Source organism: Lithobates pipiens, unplaced genomic scaffold (genome assembly GCF_037356315.1).
Source record: "Lithobates pipiens isolate NorthernLeopardFrog02 unplaced genomic scaffold, aLitPip1_a1.2 Scaffold_162, whole genome shotgun sequence".
In the NCBI taxonomy this organism is placed as follows: domain Eukaryota; kingdom Metazoa; phylum Chordata; class Amphibia; order Anura; family Ranidae; genus Lithobates; species Lithobates pipiens.
The window spans coordinates 2,012,703-2,038,531 of NW_027507750.1; the positions used below are offsets into that span (position 1 = coordinate 2,012,703).

Genomic DNA, 25,829 nt, shown 5'->3' on the forward strand with positions numbered 1-25,829 from the left:
ACACATGACAGCGGACGCAACGCACCGGGGAGGGGGGAATCAGCTCAGCGAATGTTCCCCCAACATCCCCTCCCCCGACGTGTGTCTGCTGTCCCATGTACCGGTCTGTTCTCGGTGTATTCTCTGGTGATCCCGCCACTCCCTCTGCTGTCCTTTTACTGACCACACTAAGCATGAAAGCACACCCATCCCGCTCAGGTTATTTCTTTGCATTCTAATTGTGACCAAAGTCTCCCTGTCCTCCATTGGTCAGACTTGTGATGTCACCTCCCAGCCCCCCCCCCCCCCCCCACATATAATCACAGGGAAGATTAGTGTGCTGCTGTTTCTCTCCCTCCCAGAGATGCTCAAAGTCTTTGGAGGAAACGGAAAAATTCTGAAACAAGATAAGAAACGGAAGCCCCACTGTGCCAATCAAATGTCGCCACTGCGACCCCTCCCCCCTCCCCTCCTCCACGCCCTCCCCGCTCGCTCACAGTCCGCCCGCCACTTGCCCTGTCTCATGGGGCGAGCGGTGCCCTCCATGCGTCTCCTCCCGTCCTCTCCTCCTGATAGGCATCCAATCACAGCACCTGTCGTTTCAGCCAATCAGATGGTGGGAAACAGACCCGAGAGAGGCGGTTCAGTGTTAGGAATGGAAATATCATTCACTTTTCTAACACGCCTGGGTGTTATCTCTTCAATGGTGTCACCGAGACAGGAAGTGAGTTTATATCTTTTCAATGGTGTCACAGAAACAGGAAGTGAGTTTATATCTCTTCAATGGTGTCACAGAGACAGGAAGTGAGTTTATATCTTTTCAATGGTGTCACAGAAACAGGAAGTGAGTTTATATCTCTTCAATGGTGTCACAGAAACAGGAAGTGAGGAGATATCTCTTCAATGGTGTCACAGAAACAGGAAGTGAGGATATAGTTCTTCAATGATGTCACAGAAACAGGAAGTGAGGAGATATCTCTTCAATGGGGTCGCAGAGACAGGAAGTTAGGATATATCTCTTCAATGGTGTCGCAGAGACAGGAAGTGAGGAGATATCTCTTCAATGGGGTCGCAGAGACAGGAAGTTAGGATATATCTCTTCAATGGTGTCGCAGAGACAGGAAGTGAGGATATATCTCTTCAATGGTGTCACAGAGACAGGAAGTGAGGAGATATCTCTTCAATGGTGTCACAGAAACAGGAAGTGAGGAGATATCTTTTCAATGGTGTCACAGAGACAAGAAGTGAGGGTATATCTCTTCAATGGTGTCACAGAAACAGGAAGTGAGGAGATATCTCTTCAATGGTGTCACAGAGACAGGAAGTGAGGAGATATCTCTTCAATGGTGTCACAGAAACAGGAAGTGAGGAGATATCTCTTCAATGGTGTCACAGAGACAGGAAGTGAGGAGATATCTCTTCAATGGTGTCACAGAAACAGGAAGTGAGGAGATATCTCTTCAATGGTGTCACAGAGACAGGAAGTGAGGATATATCTCTTCAATGGTGTCACAGAGACAGGAAGTGAGGAGATATCTCTTCAATGGTGTCACAGAGACAGGAAGTGAGGAGATATCTCTTCAATGTTGTCACAGAGACAGGAAGTCAGGGGATATCTCTTCAATGGTGTCACAGAGACAGGAAGTGAGGCGATATCTCCTCAATGGGGTCACCAAGACAGGAAGTGAAGAGATATCTCTTCAATGGTTTTTACAGACAAAGGAAGTGATGAGATATCTGCTCAATGTTGTCACAGAGACAGGAAGTGAGGGGTTATCTTTTCAATGGTGTCACAGAGACAGAAAGTGAGGAGATATCTCTTCAATGGTGTCACAAAGACAGGAAGTGAGGCAATATCACATCAATGTTGTCACAGAGACAGGAAGTGAGGGGATATCTCTTCTATGTTGTCACAGAGACAGGAAGTGAGGGGATATCTTTTCAATGGTGTCACAGAGACAGGAAGTGAGGATATATCTCTTCAATTGTGTCACAAAGACAGGAAGTGAGGCAATATCACATCAATGTTGTCACAGAGACAGGAAGTGAGGGGATATCTCTTCTTTGTTGTCACAGAGACAGGAAGTGAGGGGATATCTCTTCAATGGTGTCGCAGAGACAGGAAGTGAGGATATATCTCTTCAATGGTGTCACAAAGACAGGAAGTGAGGCAATATCACATCAATGTTGTCACAGAGACAGGAAGTGAGGGGATATCTCTTCTATGTTGTCACAGAGACAGGAAGTGAGGGGATATCTCTTCAATGGTGTCACAGAGACAGGAAGTGAGGATATATCTCTTCAATGGTGTCACAAAGACAGGAAGTGAGGCAATATCACATCAATGTTGTCACAGAGACAGGAAGTGAGGAGATATCTCTTCAATGATGTCAAAAAGACGGAAGTGAGGCGATATCACATCTATTTTGTCACAGAGACAGGAAGTGAAGAGATATCCCTTCAATTGTGTCACTCCAATGACATGCTGGTAGGTTAATTAGACCCTGTCCAAAAAAATTGGCCCTAATATGTGTATGTCAATGTTGTAAGTGTGTCGGGACTCTACAGGTTATAGGACCGCATAAATAGGTGCAGATAGACACCGGTGGCAAGAAAAAGCGCCCTGAGGCGATTCAGTTCGTATAGGTAGCGCTATACAAGTCATTCATTCACAGAAACAGGAAGTGAGGAGATATTTCTTCAATGGTGTCACAGAGACAGGAAGTGAGGTGATATCTCTTCAATGATGTCAAAAAGACGGAAGTGAGGCGATATCACATCTATTTTGTCACAGAGACAGGAAGTGAAGAGATATCTCTTCAATTGTGTCACGGAAACAGGAAGTGAGGCGATATCACTTAAATGGTATCACAGAGACAGGAAGTGAGGGGATATTTCCTCAATGGTGTCAGAGAGACAGAAAGTTAGAAGATATTTTTTCATTTGTGTCACAGAGACAGGAAGTCAAGGAATATCTCTTCAGTGTTGTCACAGAGACAGGAAGTGAGGAGATATCTCTTCAATGGTGTCACAGAGACAGGAAGTGAGGAGATATCTCTTTAATGGTGTCACAGAGACAGGAAGTGAGGGGATATCTCTTCAATGGTGTCAGACAGGAAGTGAAAGAGATATCCCTTCAATGGTGTCACAAGACAGGAAGTGAGGGAGATATCACTTCAATTGCGCCACCAAGACAGGAAGTGAGGAGATATTTCTTCAATGGTGTCACAGAGACAGGAAGTGAGGCCACATCTATTTAATGGTGCCACAAAGACAGGAAGTGAGGAGATATCTTTTCAATGGTGTCACAGAAACAAGAAGTGAAGAGATTCTCTTCATCGGTGTCACAGAGACAGAACTTCAGGGGCATCACAAGACAGGAAGTGAGGAGATATCTCTTTAATTGTGTCACATAGACAGGAAGTCACGGGATATCTCTTCAATGGTGTCACAGAGACAGGAAGTGAGGGGTTATCTCTACAATGGTGTCACAGAGACAGGAAGTGAGGGGTTATCTCTACAATGGTGTCACAGAGACAGGAAGTGAGGGGTTATCTCTACAATGGTGTCACATAGAGAAATAAATTAAATGACATTGCAACTCAAAATAAATAAATAAAACATTCTCTGGAGTTGATGAAGAAAAGTAAATAAATATGAATCCCGATAACGAGGCGCACCACAGGCACAGGTTTTGTACAAATTTTTTCATTTTGAATAAAAATATCATCCCGCTTGTGAGTCTCGGCTCCTCCCACCCAGAATTTCTTACTTCATTTTATTGTATCACATCCCTCCAATCCCAGCTAGGAGGATCGGTGATCCCTGACCTGAAGAACCATCTGATCGCTCTTCCATAGGGATGTACGGGTCCCGAGCTTCTGTGTTCTACCAATCAGACATGAGCAGAACCCAAACATTCCCTTCATTTCATTATTCACAGAAATTCCTTTTCAGAATTCATTTCGTTTTGCAAGCGAAATTCAACTGAATTCGGAAAATTCAAATCAATTGAAATTCATTTTTAAATCAAATTTATTCTATTGGAAATCCGAATCTAGGAAGACTGGAATATTCTTTCTGCTATATTCTATTCTATTCTATTGGGGTTTTTTCTATTATTTTCTATTCTATTCTATTCTTTTCAAAATTTTAATTTAGGAAGATGGTTATATTCTTTCTATTCTATTCTACTGTTTTTTCTCTTCTTTTCTATTACTTCATTTTAAATCATATTATTTTATTTTCTATTTGAAATTCAAATTCTGGAGGATGGTTACATTCTTTCTATTTTATTCTATTCTATTATATTGTTTTTCTATTATATTGTTTTTCCACTCTATTCTATTCTTTTATTTTCTATTCTGTTCAAATTCAAATATATTCTATCTAAAATTCTGATTTCGGAAGATGGTTATATTGTTACATTCTTTCTATTCTATTCAACTGTTTGTTTGTTTTTTCAATTCTTTTACTTCATTTTCAATTCTTTTCTCTTCTGTTATATTTGAATTCAAATTTATTCTATTTGAAGTCAAATTTATTCTATTTGAAATTCAAATTCTGGAAGATGGTTATATTCTTTTTATTTTATTCTTTTCTATGGGTTTTTCTATTCTATTCTAGTTTTTTTTCCATTCTAGTCTTTTCCATTCTAGTCTATTCTATTCTATTATTTTATTTTCTATTCTTTTGTAATCTATTCTTTTTTAGAACTTTTCTATTCTATTTTAAATTACAGTTCTGAAAGATGGTTGTATTCTTTCTTATTGATTCTATTCTAATCTGTTGTTTTCTTTCTATTCTATGCTTTTATTTTCTATTCTATTCTATCCAAATGTATTCTATTCTACTATTTAATTTTCTATTATTTTCAAATCTATTCGTTTCTATTCTATTCAAATTCAAATTTATTCTTTTCGAAATTCAAATTTCGGAAGAACATTATATTCTTTCTCTTCCATTATATTATATTGTTTTCTTTCTATTCTTTTATTTTCTATTCTAATTCAAATTGATTATATTGAAAATTCGAATTTTGTAAGATGGTTATTTCTTTCTACTCTATTCTACAGTTTTTTTTTTTTTTTTTTTTTTTTTTTTTATATTCAATTCCATTACTTCATTTTCAATTTTATACTTTTCTATTCTATTTGAATTCAAATATATTCTTTTTGAAATTTGAATCCTGGAAAAAGGGTTATATTCTTTTTATTCTATTTTATTCTGTTGTTTTTTTTTTTCTATTCTGTTCTTTTCTTTTATCTTCTATTCTTTAATCTATTCAATATTCAAATTTTCGAAGATGGTTATGTTCTTTCTATTTTATTCTATTCTATTGTTTTTTTTCTATTCTATGTTTTTTTTTCTATTCTATTCTTTACTATTATTTAATTTTTTTTTTTCTATTTGAACTTATTATGTTCAATATTGGAATTCTGGAAGATAGTTATATTCTTTCTGTTTTATCCTATTCTATTTTATTTTTTTTTCTATTTAAAATTTGAATTTTCTAAGATGGTTATATATTTTTTTCTTTTTTGTTCTATTCTATTCTTTTCTATTCTATTCTAGTTTATTCTATTTTTTCCATTCTTTTATTGTGCATCCTGTTCTGTTTTACTCTGTTATAGCCTATTCTTTTATTTTCTATTCTTTTCTATTTTATTCCTTTATTTTATTTTATTCTCTTCTGAAATTTGAATTCAATTCGAAAAACTGTCCAAATTTGATTAGAAAACTATTCGAATTTTATCCAAAATTTTCGTTTTCGTTATTTTGGATTCGTTTTCAAATTCTTTACTACGAAAATCTGAATAATGGAAAGTTCCTCCGAATCTCGATACGGAACGAAATGAGCAGCACATGTCTAGTAGTAATCTCCCACCAAACTGACCATAAATGATACAATCTGATTGTACAATCTGCTATAGATCCACCAACATGTCTATTTCTGTCACATGGGATGTTTACATTCCTCCTCACAGCAATAAAAGTGAGTGAAAAATAAATAAAAAATGTAAAGCAACGGTGTGCCACGCAAAAAGGCAAACGTGCGCGTCGGTCTCATACACTCGCAGACAGACCGTCGTTCGGCACATGTGAGGGATCGCCGTGAACTTCAGATCATGAAGAGTAATTCTCGCACCAGATCTCCTCTGTAGATATAAAGTGGTGACCTGTAAAGGCATTGAAAGCGCCTTCTATAGATAGTGAACTGCAGGTTGTTTGTTGCCGCTGTACAGACACGACGTGTTAGGTATCGATTTACTCGGCATAACCTCATCTTTTATAAGATTACATTCGGGTTGTGGATTGTGTTTTTTTTTTTTTTTTTGCATTAAAATTCAAAAAAGTATTTGTGACCTCCATGCCCAAGAGGGTGAAGGCAGTGCTGGAAAATAATGGCGGTCACAAAAAAAAAAAAAATTGACACTTTGGGCCCAATTTGGACATTTTCACTTAGGGGTGTACTGACTTTTGTTGCCAGCGGTTTAGACATTAATGGCTGTGTGTTGTTATTTTGAGGGGACAGGAAATTTACACTGTTATACAAGCTGTACACTCACTACTTTACATTGTAGACAAGTGTCATTTCTTCAGTGTTGTCACATGAAAAGAGAGAAGAAAAGATTTACACAAGTGTCACTGAGGGGTGTACTTACTTTTGTGAGATACTATATATATATATATATATATATATATATATAGCAATGCGGTGGTACACATTTCCAGTACCTCCAGCATGGGTAAGGGGTGCTTGGGGAGGGGAGCGAGGGGGGTCTATTGATGATCACTGCTGGGGGATCTATGTCACTTGGAGGGGGTTAATAGCATAGCTGGGGGGGGGGGGGGGGGTCTACGGTTGCTTGTGGGGGGGGGGGATATACTGTTGCAGAGGTGGTTTATAGTTGCTGTCTGCTGAAGAAAAGATTTACACAAATGTGACTGAGGGGTGTACTCACTTTTGTGAGATACTGTATATGTAGGGGGTGTGTGTTTAAAAAAAAAATATATATATATATATATATATATATATATATATATATATATATATATATATATATATATATATATATATATATATATATATATATATATATATATATATATACACACACATATGTAATTTGTATATTAAATGTATAGTATGTATATACAGTATATATATATAGAGAGAGAGAGAGAGAGAGAGAATCTATTATATGTACTGTATGTATACTATATATGCTATACAATATGCTATATGTATTATATGTATATTGTAGTAAATGTATATAAATATTTGCAAATATTATTATAGTATACTCATACATATTAATTGTATACATAATATCGTATATATACAGTATATATGTAGACTAGCATAGGATGAGCTCCGGTTCAGCAAGTGGACAGCTCTCCGCTCTGATCGGGTTTCAGCACCATCACCGCGGACAGCTCCCTATAGCCGGCCGACATCCTCCTGGACACCCCGCGGACAGCTCCCTATGGCCGGCACCCCGCGGACAGCTCCCTATGACCGGCACCCCGCGGACAGCTCCCTATGACCGGCACCCCAGACAGCTCCCTATGGCCGGCACCCCGCAGACAGCTCCCTATAGGCGGCACCCCGCGGACAGCTCCCTATAGGCGGCACCCCGCGGACAGCTCCCTATAGGCGGCACCCCGCGGACAGCTCCCTATGCCCGGCAGCCCGCGGACAGCTCCCTAATCCTTCTGAGCACACAGGGGTCGGCTCCTCTATCTGCCCCGTACCGATCGTTAGTGGCTGCTCTATAATGTCGCCTCCTTCCTATAGCAGAGCTCTGTAGACACAAGTCAGCCAGCACAGCACACATCCCATTATCCCCAATAACAATCCCTCCAGCCACACCCATCCCACCCTTCCTGGGCTCCTATTGGCTGCAGGCGAGGCACAGCTCATGAAATATGGATCAGCATGTTGTGGTGTGGAGCTGAGAGGGCTGAAAGCTGCCAATGCTGCTGAGGGAAGAGAAGGGAGGAGAGGAGAGGAGAGGAGAGGAGAGAAGAGGGACTGGCTGAGCCTGCACACAGCACAGGAGGATGCAATATACACAGGACCAGACAGGAAAAGTTATGATGGGGAGAAAGCCAAGCATTGGGGTCTGAGCTGAGAGGATGCCAACCCCAGCACTCAGCCAACCTCCCCTTTCATAGAGGACTAACCTGAGCCCAGCACTTAGCCAACCCTCCCATCCTAGGGGATTAACCTGAGCTCAGGTCCATGCCAACCCTCCCATCCATAGGGGACTAACCTGAGCCTAGCACTCAGCCAACCCTCCCATACATAGAGGACTGCACACATCCAGAACCAACCTGAGCCCAGGTTCATGCCACCTTCCTATCCATAGAGGACTAACCTGAGCCTAACACTCAACCAACCCTCCCATCCATAGAGGACTAACCTGAGCCCAGCACTCAGCCAACCCTCCTATCTATAGAGGACTGCACACATCCAGAACCAACCTGAGCCCAGGTTCATGCCACCTTCCTATCCATAGATGACTAACCTGAGCCTAACACTCAACCAACCCTCCCATCCATAGAGGACTGCACACATCCAGAACCAACCTGAGCCCAGGTGTATGCCACCCTCCCATCCATAGAGGACTAACCTGAGCCCAGCACTCAGCCAACCCTCCTATCAATAGAGGACTGCACACATCCAGAACCAACCTGAGCCCAGGTGTATGCCACCCTTCCATCCATAGAAGACTAACCCGAGCCCAGCACTCAGCCAACCCTCCTATCTATAGAGGACTGCACACATCCAGAACCTACCTGAGCCCCGGTACATGTCATCCTCTGCCAGGCACTGATGGAGCATGGGCAGCCGGGACCAGGTGGGCTGTCTTCTTCTGCCAGCAACATCTAAGCGGAGCTCCGGCTATTGCCTGCGCTGCCAGATTGGAGCCAAAGACTCTGGAGGGATATAACGCTGGATATCGGAAAGGAAGAATAATATATGGAAGAATGTATACAGAGAGCCCAGAGATCCAGGGGGGCAACCAGTGAGCCTAGAGATCCAGGGGGGCAACCAGTGAGCCTAGAGATCCAGAGGGGCAACCAGTGAGCCTAGAGATCCAGGTGGGCAACCAGTGAGCCTAGAGATCCAGGTGGGCAACCAGTGAGCCTAGAGATCCAGGTGGGCAACCAATGAGCCTAGAGATCCAAGAGAACAACCAGTAAGCCTAGAGATCCAGGGGGCAACCAGGGATCCAGGAGGACACCCATCGAACCTAGAGATCCAGGAGGACAGCCATTGAGCTTTGAGATCCAGGAGGACAACCAGCGAGGAAGGATATCTTCCAAGGAATATCCAAGGCAGTGCCACCATCCATCAGGAGCCACGGAGCTGCACTCCATGGATGAAGTCTACAGAGGGCTGCAATATCTTGCTGTGTAAGAAGAGGGGCTGCAGCAGACTGGGGCTGGAGATGGCTGCTGGTGGTGACCTGTGATCAGGATGGAGCCACAATCTGGACATTTGCTGGTTTTTCTGCTACTTGTCTCGGCTATAGGATTCTCTCCATCTGGAGCTGCACAGAAAGGTAGGACCGCTCTATATCATCAGGTGTCTGTGGGGTGACTGTGTTCCTATGGTGGGAACACAATGGGGGTCATGGATATTGGGTGTCTATGTGTTGAGCATAATGTGAATAGAGGTGATGGTCAGGGTGATTGAGCCAGCTTGGGTTCTGATCCATAGCGATCCATAGACATCGGCCATGTCTTGCCATTGCAATCTATGTGTGGGTCATGCCAGATAACTTTTTAAATATGGTCGTGTCCTTGATCCCACTGTGTTTGGAGACTGACGATCTGAGCTGATGTTGGTCCATCTTGTAGTGTTTACCCATGTCTAGTCAGTAACCATTGCCTTACCTTGTATATCTGCACCACACATGGTACACCTGCCTCACATTGCCTTACCTACACCTGCACCATACACTGTACACCTGCACCACACATGGTACACCTGCCTCACACTGCCTTACCTACACCTGCACCACACATGGTACACCTAACTCACACTATCTTACCTACACCTGCACCACACATTGTATATCTGCACCACGTTGCCTTACCTTGTACACCTGCACCACACATTGCACACCTGCACCACACATTGCACACCTGCACCATACATTGCACACCTGCACCATACATTGCACACCTGCACCATACATTGCACACCTGCACCATACATTGCACACCTGCACCTTGTTGCCTTACCTTGTGTGCCTGCACCATATATTGTACACCTGCACCATACATTGTACACCTGCACCATACATTGTACACCTGCACCATACATTGTACACCTGCACCACACTGCCTTACCTTGTATTTATGTTACCACACCCTGCACTGTGCCAGGCAGACATTATTCAGACTCTTCATGGGTATGTCAGGTACCCCTGGGTAGATTTGCTGGTAATACTCATCAGCAGTATCTTCTAGTAGTGATAAGGGCACCACTGTGTAACTGCAGTGCAGGGTTGTCTCATTGCATTGCCAGCAGCACTGCCTTACTGGTCCTCTTGGCTCCAGAAGGGTTAACCCCCTCCTTTCCACGCTTCTTCCCTGATATACTTCAGGCCATATTTAATTTCTCCTTAGGTCACAGAGGAGGCAGAGCGATAAGAGCCAGTTATGTGTGATAACTGATATTAAACAATTCACATATGATCTCTGGGCTAATGAGTTGCAGGCTTGACTAGTTTAATTTGTGAGAAACATGCGTGGGCTGCAGAGTGAATACATTGATGGAGGTGCTATGAGGACTCCAGGGGGATCCAGGTGACTGAAGAATCAAATCCGCTCTCATGCCAGGGAAGAGCTTCTATAGACTGAATGTGTCCTCCATAAGTTGGATCAGACATGCCCTGATAGACTGCACCTGCAAAGCAATGCTTGGACTTGTAGTTCCCCATCTGATCTCAAGCCCTTGGTGTAGGTTATGTTTAGGAAGTTTTCATTTCCTGTAGAACTACAGAAACCAGCCAGCTCCCCTGGGATGCCGAGTCCATCACATAAGCGGGAGAACCATGCCTTGCAGGTTTCTGTCTCTGCTTCAGGTCAGGCATGGTATTGTAGGTTCAGGTACAAACTCCTGTCAAAGCTGTTCTATGTCCCCAGCCCATAAAACACGCATGTCTAATAAGGATTAATGTGATTTATCAATGCCATTGACACAATGTAGCGTTAGAAACACAAAAACATGCAGCATGGGCGGTGTGTTCGATAATGGCGAGGGATACATGTGGCCGTCCTTCTGGAGAACGTCAATATCTGAACACTGTGGGTTCATAATACAAAATATATTATACCAAGTTATTCATTGTCCAGATTAGATCTACAAAGTATGGCTATCATGTCAGCATTACGTGAAAAGATCCCAGCATGGCAGCTTGCTGAGACTTGTAGTTCTACACCTGGCAGATCTCCAGGCTGATTCAATGAGTAGTTTGTTAATCTGAAGCCATATCCATATTCAGTTATATTCTCTTATAAATGGTGGTCTGGCTGCAATATACATTATTTCCTTTCAGATAAGTCATAGATGTCAGTGTGTTTTATCATCAGTATATTGTTAATGCAACAGCTAGCTGCACCTACCCAGCAGAACATCCGACCATTGACAGGTCTATCGTGCATACATAAAAACGTTTACCGAATGTGTCTCTGGCTGCTACTTGTCTGGACATATTGCTGCAACCGCATGCATCCGTCTCCCTCCTTGTAACATTTTATTAAAGGAATAACTGGAGAGGTTAGGGCTCCAACCCTGCTGGGGAGCTCATTGCATAAAGCTTGTTAAACTGCCTGAGTTTTGGTGATCAGAAGAAACCTTCATAATAGCCCCTCTGTTCTCCGATATGCCACCATGAGAGGGCACAGAACCCAACACAAACTGCCTCAAGATTCAATGAAAGCATTTGACAATCTATACAATATGCACAAAGTGGTCATTAGAAGAGATAAAAAAACACTTGGCCTCACTAAGGGTATGGACACAGAACAGGGTTCCATGGGTCACTAAGGGTATGCACAAAAATCAGAGCTCCATGGGTCACTAAGGGTTTGGGCAAAGATCAGGGCTCCATGGATGACTAAGGGTATGGACAAAGATCAGGGCTCCATGGATGACTAAGGGTATGGACAAAGATCAGGGCTCCATGGGTCACTAAGGGTATGGACAAAGATCAGGGCTCCATGGGTCACTAAGGGTATGGACAAAGATCAGGGCTCCATGGGTCACTAAGGGTATGCACAAAAATCAGAGCTCCATGGGTCACTAAGGGTATGGACAAAGATCAGGGCTCCATGGATGACTAAGGGTATGGACAAAGATCAGGGCTCCATGGGTCACTAAGGGTTTGGACAAAGATCAGGGCTCCATGGGTCACTAAGGGTATGCACAAAAATCAGAGCTCCATGGGTCACTAAGGGTATGGACAAAGATCAGGGCTCCATGGATGACTAAGGGTATGGACAAAGATCAGGGCTCCATGGGTCACTAAGGGTTTGGACAAAGATCAGGGCTCCATGGATGACTAAGGGTATGGACAAAGATCAGGGCTGCATGGATGGCTAGGATGACTAAGGGTATGGACAAAGATCAGGGTTCCATGGGTCACTAAGGGTATGGACAAAGATCAGGGTTCCATGGGTCACTAAGGGTATGGACAAAGATCAGGGCTCCATGGGTCACTAAGGGTATGGACAAAGATCAGGGCTCCATGGATGACTAAGGGTATGGACAAAGATCAGGGCTGCATGGATGACTAGGATGACTAAGGGTATGGGCAAAGATCAGGGCTCCATAGAGCTGATGAACAGTCAAAAGTAAAAAGATAAAAGAAACGCCAAAATCAAAATGTACCATTTAGAATGTGATTTCTTTTGGCCTAATGATTATTATAATTTTTATATAATAATAACATCAATTACATAGAGAGAGGACTGCATTATAATAACTCTACATGGCAAAGTTGTCTAAAAGTTGATTAGCAACACGTTAAATGTTTCAACATATTTCTCATTATTCCCAATTGTGAAGGACTGTCTTGTGGATGAGTCTTGGTTGCTTAGGCTGGCCATGCACATTGAAATAAAATGAAGCAATGCAACCTACCTTTACCAGTGGAGGGATCTAGAGGTATAAGATGTAGCACTTACAGTTTTCAGTATATGTAATTGCTATCACAAATTTTCAGCAGAAGTTCCCATTATTGTGCTTGTACTTTATCCATCACATTGTGAGGAAAGGTTGACAGGACCGACCGTGTGTTGTGCTAGACACATGAGGATGGACAAATGTCCACAATGTGTTGTTAGTTAGATACCTGTACCTTTATGTCCACCATATGTTGTTGTATAGGTACCTGTACCTTTATGGCCAACTTTATGTTGTTTGTTAGATACCTGTACCTTAATGGTCACCCTTGTGTTATTGGTTAGATACCTGTATCTTTATGGTCGCCATATGTTGTTGGATAGATACCCGTACCTTTATGTCCACCATATGTTGTTGGATAGATACCCGTACCTTTATGTCCACCATATGTTGTTGTATAGGTACCTGTACCTTTATGGCCAACTTTATGTTGTTGGTTAGATACCTGTACCTTTATGGCCACCATATGTTGGCTAGATGCCTGTACCTTTATGGTTGCCATATGTTATTGGTTAGATACCTGTACCTTTAATGTCACCCTTGTGTTGTTGGTTAGATACCTGTACCTTTATGGCCACCATATGTTGTTGGTTAGATACCTGTACCTTTATGGCCACCATATGTTGGCTAGATGCCTATACCTTTATGGTCACCATATGTTATTGGTTAGATACCTGTACCTTTAATGTCACCCTTGTGTTGTTGGTTAGATACCTGTACCTTTATGGTCACCATATGTTGTTGGTTAGATACCTGTACCTTTATGGCCACCATATGTTGGCTAGATGCCTGTACCTTTATGGTCACCATATGTTATTGGTTAGATACCTGTACCTTTAATGTCACCCTTGTGTTGTTGGTTAGATACCTGTACCTTTATGGTCACCATATGTTGTTGGTTAGATACCTGTACCTTTATGGCCACCCTTGTGTTGTTGGTTAGATGCCTGTACCTTTATGGCCACCCTTGTGTTGTTGGTTAGATACCTGTACCTTTATGTCCACCATAGGTTGTTGGATAGATACCTGTACCTTTATGGCCACACTTTTGTAAGGTTCACACCAGAAATACATACCTTAGCTCATGTTCAGTTTGCATAGGTTAACACATCTTCATGTTTAAAAGGTCACCTGACTAGAATGATAAAATGCTGGTTGATGAAATGTATTCAGTTGGGCACACAAGAATGTGCTCAATGTTCTAGTGTGTGGACGGGTTCTATAAAAGACAATAACTTGTCTTTGCATTTTCCTGTATTTGAATGTGTGGTGTGAACAAGTCCTTTGGTGGTGCAAAGATAAATGATACTATGCAATGCACTGTACCTACCTATAGAGCTGAGTATGGGTGAGCGGACACACCACCATCGCTCTTTGCTCAGAGACTGCTATCTCTGCTCATATGATAGCAGTGAGCAGTGTGTGTGGTTGTTGGCTATACTAAGAATCAGATCAATAACTCATCTATTGCCTATGAGTAAAGTTATCCTCAAAGCATTATGTTTAATACATTGTTAAAGAAGGGTTAATTAACCCATTAAATACCAGAGGACGTGCCAATTAATTCAACACTGATAGGCTATTAGTTGTGTTAGCAGGCTGAAGCCTTTCTATAAATAATGTATAGAGCTGGTTGGTCCTGGCAGATAAACACTCATGCGGTTACAGAAAGACGATTGCGAGTCACAAATATCAGCCTGTTTGTAGTCGGTGCAAATGAGTGTGCAAGGGTTTGTTTCTAATTCCTATAGACATATATTCTGTGTGTGCTGAGCGAGCGACGATCGACCGTCCAGGGTGATCTATATACAGCATAGCTCTGTACACTTTGTACGTTCTATAATCTCTATACCGTCTATAAGCTCTGTACACGCTATATGTTCTATACATTGTATACGTTCTATACCTTCTAAAATTTCTATACCATCTATAAGCTCTGTACACTTTATACATTGTATATGTTCTATACGCTCTATACCTTCTATAATCTATATACTGTCTATAAGCTCTGTACACTCTATATGTTCTATACCCTCTATACATTGTATATACTTTATACCTTCTATAATTTCTATACCATCTATAAGCTCTGTACACTTTATACGATGTATATGTTCTATACACTTTATACATTGTATATGTTCTATACGTTCTATACATTGTATATGTTCTATACACTCTATGCATTGTATATGTTCTATAAGCATTATACACTCTATACGTTCTATAATCTCTATACCATCTATAAGCTCTGTACACTCTATATTTTCTATGCACTCTATTCATTGTATATGTTCTATAAGCTCTATATATTGTATATGTTCTATACGTTCTATGCATTGTATATGTTCTATACATTCTATATGTTCTATAAGCTTTATACACTCTATACGTTCTATACGTTCTATAATATCTATACCGTCTATAAGCTCTGTGCACTCTATACATTGTATTGTTCTATACACTGTATATGTTCTATAAGCTTTATACACTCAATACATTCTATACGCTCTATACATTTTAAAATCTCTATACTCTATATACTCTATACACTCTATATGCTCTATGCACTCTATTTGTGCTATAATTTATATGTGTGCTATACATTCTATATGCTCTTTACACTCTACATGGCTCTATACACTCTAGGTTCTATGGGCGCTATATGCTCTATACATTCTATATGCACTATATGCTCTATATGCTGTACGGGCTCTATGCAGTCTCTATGCTCTATACACTCTATATGCGCTTTACAGTTAGTATGTTGTTTGTATGCTGTACACTCTATATATTCTATACACTGTATATATCCTATGTGCTCTATATGCTCTATACACTGTATATTCCCTATATGCTGTATACACTCTATATACCCAATATGCTCTATACACTATATATGCTTTAAATGCTTGATATGATCTATATACTCTATACGCCCTATACACTCTATATGCTGTATACATTCCATACTCTCTATTTGCTGTATATACTATATATACCCTATATGCTCTATACGCTATATATACTGTAGGTACAGGCTTTAAATACTTGATATGCTCTATACACTCTACATTCTCTACATGCTGTTTACCTCTATATAATCTATATGCTCTATAAAATATATAGGCTTTAAATTATCGATATGCTTTATATACTCTATACACACTATACAATCTAGACAGTCTACACGATGTGTACACTCTATATGCTCCATACACACCAGCTCTATGTATAGTACAGGGCTGATATCCTGGAAGGATAAACCTCTAGAATGCTCTTCTACAGATCTCTTCACTTTTTTCTGTTCTGAAATATTGGAGAAAAAATGTGTAACTTAGAGAGGAGAGGGAATGATACATCTGTATATTTCTAGCACTGTGTAAATGATAGAATATAAAAGATACATGCATGAAATGTGTTGGATTGATCATAGAGGAGCAATTAAACAAACAAAAAAAAATGTTTGGATGGATAAAAATCGCCGTATCGGCTATTTAAGCCAAACGGTGATGGATAGAGTTGATTCTTCAAGTAAAATGCAAATTTCGCAAGGTAAAACCATTCGATATGTGTGTGTTGTGTGTGTGTGTATAAGTCTGTGTGGTGTGTGTGTGGTGTGTGTCTGTGTGTGTGTGGTGTGTGTGTGGTGTGTGGTGTGTGTGGTGTGTGTGTGGTGTGTGTGTGTGTGGTGTGTGTTGTGTGTGTGGTGTGTGTGGTGTGTGTGGTGTGTGTGTGGTGTGTGGTGTGTGTGGTGTGTGTGTGGTGTGTGTGTGTGTGGTGTGTGTGTGTGTGTTGTGTGTGTGGTGTGTGTGGTGTGTGTGTGGTGTGTGGTGTGTGTGTGGTGTGTGTGTGTGTGGTGTGTGTTGTGTCTGTGTGTGTGTGGTGTGTGTGTGTGTGTGTGTGTGTGTGTGTGTGTGTGTGTGTGTGTGTGTGTGTGTGTGTGTGTGTGGTGTGTGTGTGTGTAAGTAAAATGCAATTTTCGAAGGTAAAACCATTTGATGTGTGTGTATGGTGTGTATGTATGTGTGTGTGTGTGTGTATATGTGTGTGTGTGGTGTGTATATATGTGTGTGTGGTATCTGTGTGTATATATGTGTGTGTGGTGTCTGTGTGTGTATATGTGTGTTGTGTGTGTATATGTGTGTGTTGTGTGTGTGGTGTCTGTGTGTGTCCACGTGTGCATGCGCATGTGTATGCGCTCAAAGCAGTTAGGATTAAAGTTGTATACTTGTACAATCACCAAAATGTAAATGATTTATTGGAAATAATCAACCAACAATAATAAATCAAGCAATAATCAATAAAGATTGTGACTCCGATGGTGATGGGATGACATGTGATCCTGTGTAGGGTGGTGGGTCCTCTATGCGATGGTGATGGGTAGGGGTGTGATCCTGCGGTCCTGTGTAGGGTGGTGGGTCCTCTACGCGATGGTGATGGGTAGTGGTATGACCCTGTGGTCCTGTGTAGGGTGGTGGGTCCTCTATGTGATGGTGATGGGTAGTGGTATGACCCTGTGGTCCTGTGTAGGGTGGTGGGTCCTCTATGTGATGGTTATGGGTAGAGGTGTGATTCTGCGGTCCTGTGTAGGGTGGTGGGTCCTCTATGTGATGGTGATGGGTAGTGGTATGACCCTGTGGTCCTGTGTAGGGTGGTGGGTTCTTTATGCGATGGTGATGGGTAGAGGTGTGATCCTGCGGTCCTGTGTAGGGGGGTGGGTCCTCTATGTGATGGTGATGGGTAGTGGTATGACCCTGTGGTCCTGTGTAGGGTGGTGGGTCCTCTATGCGATGGTGATGGGTAGAGGTGTGATCCTGCGGTCCTGTGTAGGGTGGTGGGTCCTCTATGCCATGGTGATGGGTAGTGCTATGATCCTGTGGTCCTGTGTAGGGCGGTGGGTCCTCTTTGCCATGGTGATGGGTAGAGGTGTGATCCTGCGGTCCTGTGTAGGGTGGTGGGTCCTCTATGCGATGGTGATGGGTAGAGGTGTGATCCTGTGGTCCTGTGTAGGGTGGTGGGTCCTCTATGACATGGTGATGGGTAGTGGTATGATCCTGTGGTCCTGTGTAGGGTGGTGGGTCCTCTATGCGATGGTGATGGGTAGAGGTGTGATCCTGCGGTCCTGTGTAGGGTGGTGGGTCCTCTATACGATTGTGATGGATAGACATGTGACCCTGCGGTCCTGTGTAGGGTGGTGGGTCCTCTATACGATGGTGATGGATAGACATGTAATCCTGTGGTCCTGTGTAGGGTGGTGGGTCCTCTATGCGATGGTGATGGGTAGGGGTGTGATCCTGCGGTCCTGTGTAGGGTGGTGGGTCCTCTATGCGATGGTGATGGGTAGTGGTGTGATCCTGTGGTCTTGTGTAGGGTGGTGGGTCCTCTATGCGATGGTGATGGGTAGCGGTATGATCCTGCGGTCTTGTGTGGGGTGGTGGGTCCTCTATGCGATGGTGATGGGTAGTGGTATGATCCTGCGGTCCTGTGTAGGGTGGTGGGTCCTCTATGCGATCGTGATGGGTAGAGGTGTGATCCTGCAGTCCTGTGTAGGGTGGTGGGTCCTCTATGTGATGGTGATGGGTAGTGGTATGATCCTGCGGTCTTGTGTAGGGTGGTGGGTCCTCTATGCGATGGTGATGGGTAGAGGTGTGATCCTGCGGTCCTGTGTAGGGTGGTGGGTCCTCTATGTGATGGTGATGGGTAGTGGTATGATCCTGCAGTCCTGTGTAGGGTGGTGGGTCCTCTGTGCCATGGTGATGGGTAGCGGTATGATCCTGCGGTCCTGTGTAGGGTGGTGGGTCCTCTATGCCATGGTGATGGGTAGCGGTATGATCCTGCGGTCCTGTGTAGGGTGGTGGGTCCTCTATACGATGGTGATGGGTAGAGGTGTGATCCTGCGGTCCTGTGTAGGGTGGTGGGTCCTCTATGCCATGGTGATGGGTAGTGGTATGATCCTGCGGTCCTGTGTAGGGTGGTGGGTCCTCTATGCCATGGTGATGGGTAGCGGTATGATCCTGCGGTCCTGTGTAGGGTGGTGGGTCCTCTATGCCATGGTGATGGGTAGCGGTATGATCCTGCGGTCCTGTGTAGGGTGGTGGGTCCTCTATGCCATGGTGATGGGTAGCGGTATGATCCTGCGGTCCTGTGTAGGGTGGTAGGTCCTCTATACTATGGTGATGGGTAGAGGTGTGATCCTGTGGTCCTGTGTAGGGTGGTGGGTCCTCTATGCGATGGTGATGGGTAGAGGTATGATCCTGCGGTCCTGTGTAGGGTGGTGGGTCCTCTATGCCATGGTGATGGGTAGTGGTATAATCCTGCGGTCCTGTGTAGGGTGGTGGGTCCTCTATGCCATGGTGATGGGTAGCGGTATGATCCTGCGGTCCTGTGTAGGGTGGTGGGTCCTCTATGCCATGGTGATGGGTAGTGGTATGATCCTGTGGTCCTGGGTAGGGTGGTGGGTCCTCTATGTGATGGTGATGGGTAGTGGTATGATCCTGCGGTCCTGTGTAGGGTGGTGGGTCCTCTATGCCATGGTGATGGGTAGCAGTATGATCCTGCGGTCCTGTGTAGGGTGGTGGGTCCTCTATGCCATGGTGATGGGTAGCGGTATGATCCTGCGGTCCTGTGTAGGGTGGTGGGTCGTCTATGCCATGGTGATGGGTAGCAGTATGATCCTGCGGTCCTGTGTAGGGTGGTGGGTCCTCTATGCCATGGTGATGGGTAGCAGTATGATCCTGCGGTCCTGTGTAGGGTGGTGGGTCCTCTATGCCATGGTGATGGGTAGCGGTATGATCCTGCGGTCCTGTGTAGGGTGGTGGGTCCTCTATGCCATGGTGATGGGTAGTGGTATGATCTTGCGGTCCTGTGTAGGGTGGTGGGTCCTCTATGCCATGGTGATGGGTAGCGGTATGATCCTACGGTCCTGTGTAGGGTGGTGGGTCCTCTATGCCATGGTGATGGGTAGCGGTATGATCCTGCGGTCCTGTGTAGGGTGGTGGGTCCTCTATGCCATGGTGATGGGTAGTGGTATGATCTTGCGGTCCTGTGTAGGGTGGTGGGTCCTCTATGCGATGGTGATGGGTAGAGGTATGATCCTGCGGTCCTGTGTAGGGTGGTGGGTCCTCTATGTGATGGTGATGGGTAGTGGTATGATCCTGCGGTCCTGTGTAGGGTGGTGGGTCCTCTATGCCATGGTGATGGGTAGTGGTATGATCTTGCGGTCCTGTTTAGGGTGGTGGGTCCTCTATGCGATGGTGATGGGTAGAGGTATGATCCTGCGGTCCTGTGTAGGGTGGTGGGTCCTCTATGCCATGGTGATGGGTAGTGGTATGATCCTGCGGTCCTGTGTAGGGTGGTGGGTCCTCTATGCCATGGTGATGGGTAGAGGTATGATCCTGCGGACCTGTGTAAGGTGGTGGGTCCTCTATGCCATGGTGATGGGTAGCGGTATGATCCTGCGGTCTTGTGTAGGGTGGTGGGTCCTCTATAGGATGGTGATGGGTAGTGGTGTGATCCTGCGGTCCTGTGTAGGGTGGTGGGTCCTCTATGCGATGGTGATGGGTAGAGGTATGATCCTGCGGTCCTGTGTAGGGTGGTGGGTCCTCTATGCCATGGTGATGGGTAGAGGTATGATCCTGCGGTCCTGTGTAAGGTGGTGGGTTCTCTATGCCATGGTGATGGGTAGCAGTATGATCCTGCGGTCCTGTGTAGGGTGGTGGGTCCTCTATGCCATGGTGATGGGTAGCGGTATGATCCTGCGGTCTTGTGTAGGGTGGTGGGTCCTCTATACGATGGTGATGGGTAGTGGTGTGATCCTGCGGTCCTGTTTAGGGTGGTGGGTCCTCTATGCCATGATGATGGGTAGAGGTGTGATCCTGCGGTCCTGTGTAGGGTGGTGGGTCCTCTATGCGATGGTGATGGGTAGAGGTATGATCCTGCGGTCCTGTGTAAGGTGGTGGGTCCTCTATGCGATGGTGATGGGTAGTGGTGTGATCCTGCGGTCCTGTGTAGGGTGGTGGGTCCTCTATGCCATGGTGATGGGTAGCAGTATGATCCTGCGGTCCTGTGTAGGGTGGTGGGTCCTCTATGCCATGGTGATGGGTAGTGGTGTGATCCTGCGGTCCTGTGTAGGGTGGTGGGTCCTCTATGCCATGGTGATGGGTAGTGGTATGATCTTGCGGTCCTGTGTAGGGTGGTGGGTCCTCTATGCGATGGTGATGGGTAGTGATATGATCCTGCGGTCCTGTGTAGGGTGGTGGGTCCTCTATGCCATGGTGATGGGTAGTGGTATGATCCTGCGGTCCTGTGTAGGGTGGTGGGTCCTCTATGCCATGGTGATGGGTAGAGGTATGATCCTGCGGTCCTGTGTAAGGTGGTGGGTCCTCTATGCCATGGTGATGGGTAGCAGTATGATCCTGCGGTCCTGTTTAGGGTGGTGGGTCCTCTATGCCATGGTGATGGGTAGCGGTATGATCCTGCGGTCCTGTGTAGGGTGGTGGGTCCTCTATGCGATGGTGATGGGTAGCGGTATGATCCTGCGGTCCTGTGTAGGGTGGTGGGTCCTCTATGCCATGGTGATGTGTAGAGGTATGATCCTGCGGTCCTGTGTAGGGTGGTGGGTCCTCTATGTGATGGTGATGGGTAGTGGTATGATCCTGCGGTCCTGTGTAGGGTGGTGGGTCCTCTATGCCATGGTGATGGGTAGCAGTATGATCCTGCGGTCCTGTGTAGGGTGGTGGGTCCTCTATGCCATGGTGATGGGTAGAGGTATGATCCTGCGGACCTGTGTAAGGTGGTGGGTCCTCTATGCCATGGTGATGGGTAGCGGTATGATCCTGCGGTCTTGTGTAGGGTGCTGGGTCCTCTATACGATGGTGATGGGTAGTGGTGTGATCCTGCGGTCCTGTGTAGGGTGGTGGGTCCTCTATGCGATGGTGATGGGTAGAGGTATGATCCTGCGGTCCTGTGTAGGGTGGTGGGTCCTCTATGCCATGGTGATGGGTAGAGGTATGATCCTGCGGTCCTGTGTAGGGTGGTGGGTCCTCTATGCCATGGTGATGGGTAGAGGTATGATCCTGCGGACCTGTGTAAGGTGGTGGGTCCTCTATGCCATGGTGATGGGTAGTGGTATGATACTGCGGTCTTGTGTAGGGTGGTGGGTCCTCTATACGATGGTGATGGGTAGTGGTGTGATCCTGCGGTCCTGTGTAGGGTGGTGGGTCCTCTATGCGATGGTGATGGGTAGAGGTATGATCCTGCGGTCCTGTGTAGGGTGGTGGGTCCTCTATGCCATGGTGATGGGTAGAGGTATGATCCTGCGGTCCTGTGTAAGGTGGTGGGTCCTCTATGCCATGGTGATGGGTAGCAGTATGATCCTGCGGTCCTGTGTAGGGTGGTGGGTCCTCTATGCCATGGTGATGGGTAGCGGTATGATCCTGCGGTCTTGTGTAGGGTGGTGGGTCCTCTATGTGATGGGTAGAGGTATGATCCTGCGGTCCTGTGTAGGGTGGTGGGTCCTCTATGCAATGGTGATGGGTAGTGGTGTGATCCTGCGGTCCTGTTTAGGGTGGTGGGTCCTCTATGCCATGGTGATGGGTAGTGGTATGATCCTGCGGTCCTGTGTAGGGTGGTGGGTCCTCTATGCGATGGTGATGGGTAGAGGTATGATCCTGCGGTCCTGTGTAAGGTGGTGGGTCCTCTATGCGATGGTGATGGGTAGTGGTGTGATCCTGCGGTCCTGTGTAGGGTGGTGGGTCCTCTATGCCATGGTGATGGGTAGCAGTATGATCCTGCGGTCCTGTGTAAGGTGGTGGGTCCTCTATGCCATGGTGATGGGTAGTGGTGTGATCCTGCGGTCCTGTGTAGGGTGGTGGGTCCTCTATGCCATGGTGATGGGTAGCGGTATGATCCTGCAGTCTTGTGTAAGGTGGTGGGTCCTCTATGCCATGGTGATGGGTAGTGGTGTGATCCTGCGGTCCTGTGTAGGGTGGTGGGTCCTCTATGCCATGGTGATGGGTAGCGGTATGATCCTGCAGTCTTGTGTAGGGTGGTGGGTCCTCTATGCCATGGTGATGGGTAGCAGTATGATCCTGCGGTCCTGTGTAGGGTGGTGGGTCCTCTATATGATGGTGATGGGTAGAGGTATGATCCTGCGGTCCTGTGTAGGGTGGTGGGTCCTCTATGCCATGGTGATGGGTAGCAGTATGATCCTGCGGTCTTGTGTAGGGTGGTGGGTCCTCTACATGATGGTGATGGGTAGAGGTATGATCCTGCGGTCCTGTGTAGGGTGGTGGGTCCTCTATACGATGGTGATGGGTAGTGGTATGATCCTGCTGTCCTGTGTAGGGTGGTGGGTTCTCTATACGATGGTGATGGGTAGTGGTATGATCCTGCGGTCCTGTGTAGGGTGGTGGGTCCTCTATGCCATGGTGATGGGTAGCAGTATGATCCTGCGGTCTTGTGTAGGGTGGTGGGTCCTCTATATGATGGTGATGGGTAGAGGTATGATCCTGCAGTCCTGTGTAGGGTGGTGGGTCCTCTATACGATGGTGATGGGTAGTGGTATGATCCTGCGGTCCTGTGTAGAGTGGTGGGTCCTCTATGCCATGGTGATGGGTAGCGGTATGATCCTGCAGTCTTGTGTAGGGTGGTGGGTCCTCTATGCCATGGTGATGGGTAGCGGTATGATCCTGCAGTCTTGTGTAGGGTGGTGGGTCCTCTATGCCATGGTGATGGGTAGCAGTATGATCCTGCGGTCCTGTGTAGGGTGGTGGGTCCTCTATATGATGGTGATGGGTAGAGGTATGATCCTGCGGTCCTGTGTAGGGTGGTGGGTCCTCTATGCCATGGTGATGGGTAGCAGTATGATCCTGCGGTCTTGTGTAGGGTGGTGGGTCCTCTATATGATGGTGATGGGTAGAGGTATGATCCTGTGGTCCTGTGTAGGGTGGTGGGTCCTCTATACGATGGTGATGGGTAGTGGTATGATCCTGCGGTCCTGTGTAGGGTGGTGGGTCCTCTATGCCATGGTGATGGGTAGCGGTATGATCCTGCAGTCTTGTGTAGGGTGGTGGGTCCTCTATGCCATGGTGATGGGTAGCAGTATGATCCTGCGGTCCTGTGTAGGGTGGTGGGTCCTCTATGCCATGGTGATGGGTAGCAGTATGATCCTGCGGTCCTGTGTAGGGTGGTGGGTCCTCTATGTGATGGTGATGGGTAGTGGTATGATCCTGTGGTCCTGTGTAGGGTGGTGGGTCCTCTGTGCGATGGTGATGGGTAGCGGTATGATCCTGCGGTCCTGTGTAGGGTGGTGGGTCCTCTATGTGATGGTGATGGGTAGTGGTATGATCCTGTGGTCCTGTGTAGGGTGGTGGGTCCTCTATGCCATGGTGATGGGTAGCAGTATGATCCTGCGGTCCTGTGTAGTGGGTCCTGGGTGGTGGGTCCTCTGTGGACGTATTGCGATATTCAGTCGATGAGAGCCGCCAGGGTCAGACAGATGGGGGCAGTAGCAGCCATTGTTGTAGCAGAAGGCATTATGCGCGCTGCGGTTGCAATTCTCTTAAATGTGCGTTTTAGAAGTCTGTCGCTGTGATATACTGCTGGTGTCAGCATAGCATGTAGGATCGTTCGCTGCCATGTTACTCGCCTGCAATGATAACAAGCCTGTTGTACTTCTGCATAATGTAGAGAGAAGCGCCGCCATCCATTTACACGTGTCTCTGCATTAAACTGCTACATATGCAGCACCGCTTAGAGGAGCCGCCATGGGAAAGCCATACATACATCGCAAGCAGCAGCGCTAATTCATAGAGCTCCTTCCTTCCCTCCGGGGCAGGTGGGTGATACCAGGGACGGGAAGGAGATATTCCCACATTCCCTGCAGTCATAATGCAGTACAAAGTCCCTCTGGCAGCAACACAGTTAAAGGGACAGATCCCAGTCCAGGGCTGGTGAGGCTCAGTGGCGCCCGGGGGTGGGGGGGGGGGCTCATGACGGCTGTAAAGGGAACCTGTCAGGACGACTGACATCCAGGACAGGTGGTTTCCCATCCAGCACCCGGTGGTGTCATTGCCTTAATCTTCTAAGCTTTATTGATCTCAGCAAAGACATGGCTCTGTGTGTAATATAGTACAGACATGTGCTATGCCCCCCAGGCAAATCACTGCTGGGGGGGGGGGGGGATGGGTTGACAGCTGACAGCCCCCCAGTGCCAGGTGAGAGCCCTAGCTATCCTATGAAATGTCCATCCTGACAGCTTCCCTTTAATACAATAGATACAGCCGAGGACACTTAAAGTAGAGCTCAGGAGGTCATTTACTAAAGGGGGTCTTTGGATTTCACTTACCAGCTAATTTGTGTTCATTTCAGACACCTAATTATGTGCAAAGCGATGGGAACCTAACGAGAAGATCGACGCACTCACTGCGCAAATCAGTCCGATTAGCTCCACGTTTTTCTAATATACACCAAGGTCTCCAACATCACAGAAGGCTTTCCAGGAGGATATGAAGGACTCGCCACTATGACATCATTGTCCCCTGAGTAGTAATGGACAGATTATTGGTTATTATTCACAATTAGAGGGCCAGACTGTGTCTAGTGGAAGTAGAACATGCCATAGGCTTAGTGCTCAGCGTGA

At 45.7% G+C, this 25,829-nt stretch overlaps 1 protein-coding gene across 1 annotated transcript in view; it reads left to right on the top strand.

Annotated features, from left to right (window-relative positions):
* Positions 1-7,953: 7,953 nt before the first annotated feature.
* UNC5D (unc-5 netrin receptor D) overlaps positions 7,954-25,829 on the top strand; it is a 1,128,748-nt gene continuing 1,110,872 nt past the window's right edge. Inside the window, 1 exon segment of the mRNA XM_077484820.1 lies at positions 7,954-9,554. Coding sequence (XP_077340946.1) covers positions 9,470-9,554 — 85 coding nt within the window. The 5' untranslated portion in view covers positions 7,954-9,469.